Source organism: Volvox carteri, assembly GCF_000143455.1.
Source record: "Volvox carteri f. nagariensis unplaced genomic scaffold VOLCAscaffold_23, whole genome shotgun sequence".
Classification (NCBI taxonomy): Eukaryota; Viridiplantae; Chlorophyta; class Chlorophyceae; order Chlamydomonadales; family Volvocaceae; genus Volvox; species Volvox carteri.
In genome coordinates, this window is record NW_003307566.1 from 675677 (window position 1) to 678616 (window position 2940).

At 56.4% G+C, this 2940-nt stretch overlaps 1 protein-coding gene across 1 annotated transcript in view; it reads right to left on the reverse strand.

Annotated features, from left to right (window-relative positions):
• Positions 1–2940, reverse strand: part of VOLCADRAFT_91888 (uncharacterized protein) — a gene marked incomplete at both ends in the record, with an annotated part of 10216 nt that overhangs the window by 3096 nt on the left and 4180 nt on the right. The window contains 5 exons of the mRNA XM_002951377.1: positions 691–733; positions 1198–1310; positions 1789–1910; positions 2452–2646; positions 2721–2731. Of these exons, the coding sequence (XP_002951423.1) occupies positions 691–733; positions 1198–1310; positions 1789–1910; positions 2452–2646; positions 2721–2731 (484 nt within the window). The remainder of the gene's footprint in view (positions 1–690; positions 734–1197; positions 1311–1788; positions 1911–2451; positions 2647–2720; positions 2732–2940) is intronic.

Sequence of the window (2940 nt, forward strand, 5' to 3'; positions counted from 1 at the left end):
GGCTTTGGTGACCAGGGCAGTGCCTGAGGGATCAGATCAGGTCGGGAGGGAGGGGGGAGGGAGGGGGGAGGGAGGGGGGAATACATGCAAAGCCAAGAACGGCGTCAGCGAGGGAGCGGAAGGAGTGGGGAAAAAGGAGTGGGGCAGCAAGTCAAGAGGGGTTTTGGAAAGCGGAGATGGAGGTGGAGGAGACGGAGGGGAAGGACGAGGCGGAGGCGGAGGGGTTTGGTGGGGCACAGAGGGGAGGGGGACTGTGGAGGGAAAGCCCTGCATGACACAACACACTGTGCGGCACAAGCGAGCTAATATTACACATCATTTGAAAACTCCATGCATAAGTGGCTTTCGAGCCGGGCGGCTCCGGGAGTGGGGTGCCGGCAGTTCGGTTGGGTTACAACCTCCGGGGGAAGTCTGGGTGCTCGAAGCGGGCTGCTGTTGGCTGCTGATGCCGCACCAGCGCACCCCACTCCCCCCCCACCCACCCAACCCCCACCCCGCCCCCACCCCACCCCCCCACCCCACCAGCGCACACACACACACCTCACCCCCCCCACACACACACCCCCCACACACCCCCCACAGACCCCCCCCCCCACACACACGGCATCCAACGACACGGCTCCCGAAGGCCGTCGCATAAACCCCTAACTACCTAAAAACTCATACTGCGTACTGCCATGTCTGCCGTACCTCGTACATGACACTAGGTACGACACCCTTGAACCTGTTATAGCTGCGATGCCGGGTACATCGCGGCAGAGGCAGAGCGGCGGGAAGGCGGGCAGAGGGGGCTCCAGTGAGTGGTAGGGAAAGGAGTCAGGAAAATATGCAAGAAGCGCGGGTGGGGCCCCCGGGGGCCGGGAGACAGACAGACAGACAGACAGACACACACACACGTGCATTAGTGCACTTCGAATCACTCCCTTCTTTAAGGCGGGGGGAGCTTACCGCCTCCCAGTGGCCTGCCCTGTACGTGTGACCGGGTACTGTAACTATGCGTTCGTTCCTTTTCTCTTTTACAATCCCCTTTATCCGCTGCTGTGCTGCTTTACCAAGTGCCTTAGTTTGGCAGCAGTGGGCAGCACACGTGTCTAAATATCAACACACACTAGCACACACTAGCACACACTAGCACACACTAGCACACACTAGCACACACTAGCACACACTAGCACACAGCATGCAGCACACAAGCACCTGATATCCAGTCGTCGGGATATGGTGCGGAATTTGTTCGAGTCAAACACCGCCAGCCGATCCAGAGAGGCGGGAAGTGTGCCGGAAAACAAGTTGAAACTCAAGTCCAGATACTGAGGGTGCAAGCCGCGGAAGGAACGTTATTTTTCACGGCGGCGTGCGCCAGCGGGAGGTGCGGAAAAAGGGTCAAGAAAGGACACCTGAGGAACGAAAAATGGAGGAAGTTGACCGCGACTTGAACAGAAACACGGGTGAGAGGACGCGTCCACGAATCCTCGGCACAGCTGCCCCAAAGCACTGGTTTGCACACACATTGCCCCTCGCCCTTCTCCTCCCCTTCAGGCCCCCAAAGCTTCCTTTTCCTTCCCCCCATCTCTCAACCCCGCCTTCTTACATAGTCCATGGCCTCCCGGCTTTGACGGAACCCCCCGCACTAGTACGGCACTTGTAACTCTTATACGCACCAACAGCTTACATTTTCTCCGACATCATTTGTCTAGCCTTGGAGTAGTATCCATCTATGGTATTTCCTTTTCGTCAATTGTCAAGTGTCTGTGCTTCGTCGTACCCACACCCCACATCGAACCTCACCAGTAGAGTATTATTGATTGACAGTTGGTCCAGAAAGGGCTCCACACTGCCTGTTAGCTGGTTGCCTGACAGGTTGAGCAGTGTCAGGTTCGGCAGGCGAGCCAGGGCGGCGGGGAGGGAGCCTGGAAGGGGGATGGGGCGCGGAGGGAAAGATGTATGTATGTATGTATGTATGTGTGTATGTATGTATGTATGTATGTATGTATGTATGTATGTATGTATGTATGTATGTATGTATGTATGTATGTATGTATGTATGTATGTATGTATGTATGTGGCACGGTGGCTCCGAAGGCATGTATGCATGTATGTATGTGTGTGTGAAGAACCCAAGTTACGGTGAGATGCAAGAACAGTGGCAGTCGATGGAAAGAGTGGGCGGGGAAGGCGGGGGAGTGAGCGAGATGGAGAGGGAAAGGGAAAGAGCCAGGGAGAAGGAGGGAAGAAGGGAATAAATAAACTAATAGGAGATACGCAAAAACCAAAAATCGCTGCTATTGCTGCTGCTGTGGCGGCACATCGCAGACGACAGCCACCTACTCAACCGACCCAACCTCTTAACCACCAACCGCCAGCCTCCATACCAAACAGACATGAAATCCTGGTTCACAAACTCGCCCTTCCTAACCCCCAACTCTTCTAACCTCCAACCTCCAATCCCACCTGAGAATCTGTTAATGGACAGGTCCAGCAACATGATGCTGGCCGGCCACATCGCCGCCCCAGACAGCAGCGGCCCGGACAGCTGATTGCCCGCGCAGTTCAGGTATATGAGGTTGGTGGGGAGGGTGGGGGACAGGCTGCCGCTCAAGAGGTTGTTGTCTAGCAGCAGAATACGCAGCGCGGGGGGCAGGGAGTCTGCGTGGAGCGGTAGGAGGGGGAAAAGACGAACCACAAACGAGTGAAGCTGCTGCCAGGGCAAAAGAGTGTACCAGGAGTAGAACTGACCAAAGGGGGGAGGGAAAGGGGATGCAGAGGGGAAGTAAAACTGTGCAAAATGCAAACAATCAGCTTGGGAGGGAGGCGAGGGGAGGGGCACGACGAAGCCCAGACGATTGACGAGAAGAAAAAACCGTACTTCCTCAGCCACTACTCCAGCAGTATGCGCTCCCTTACCCCGGGCCCCCCCCACAAACTCCCCCCCCCTCCCCC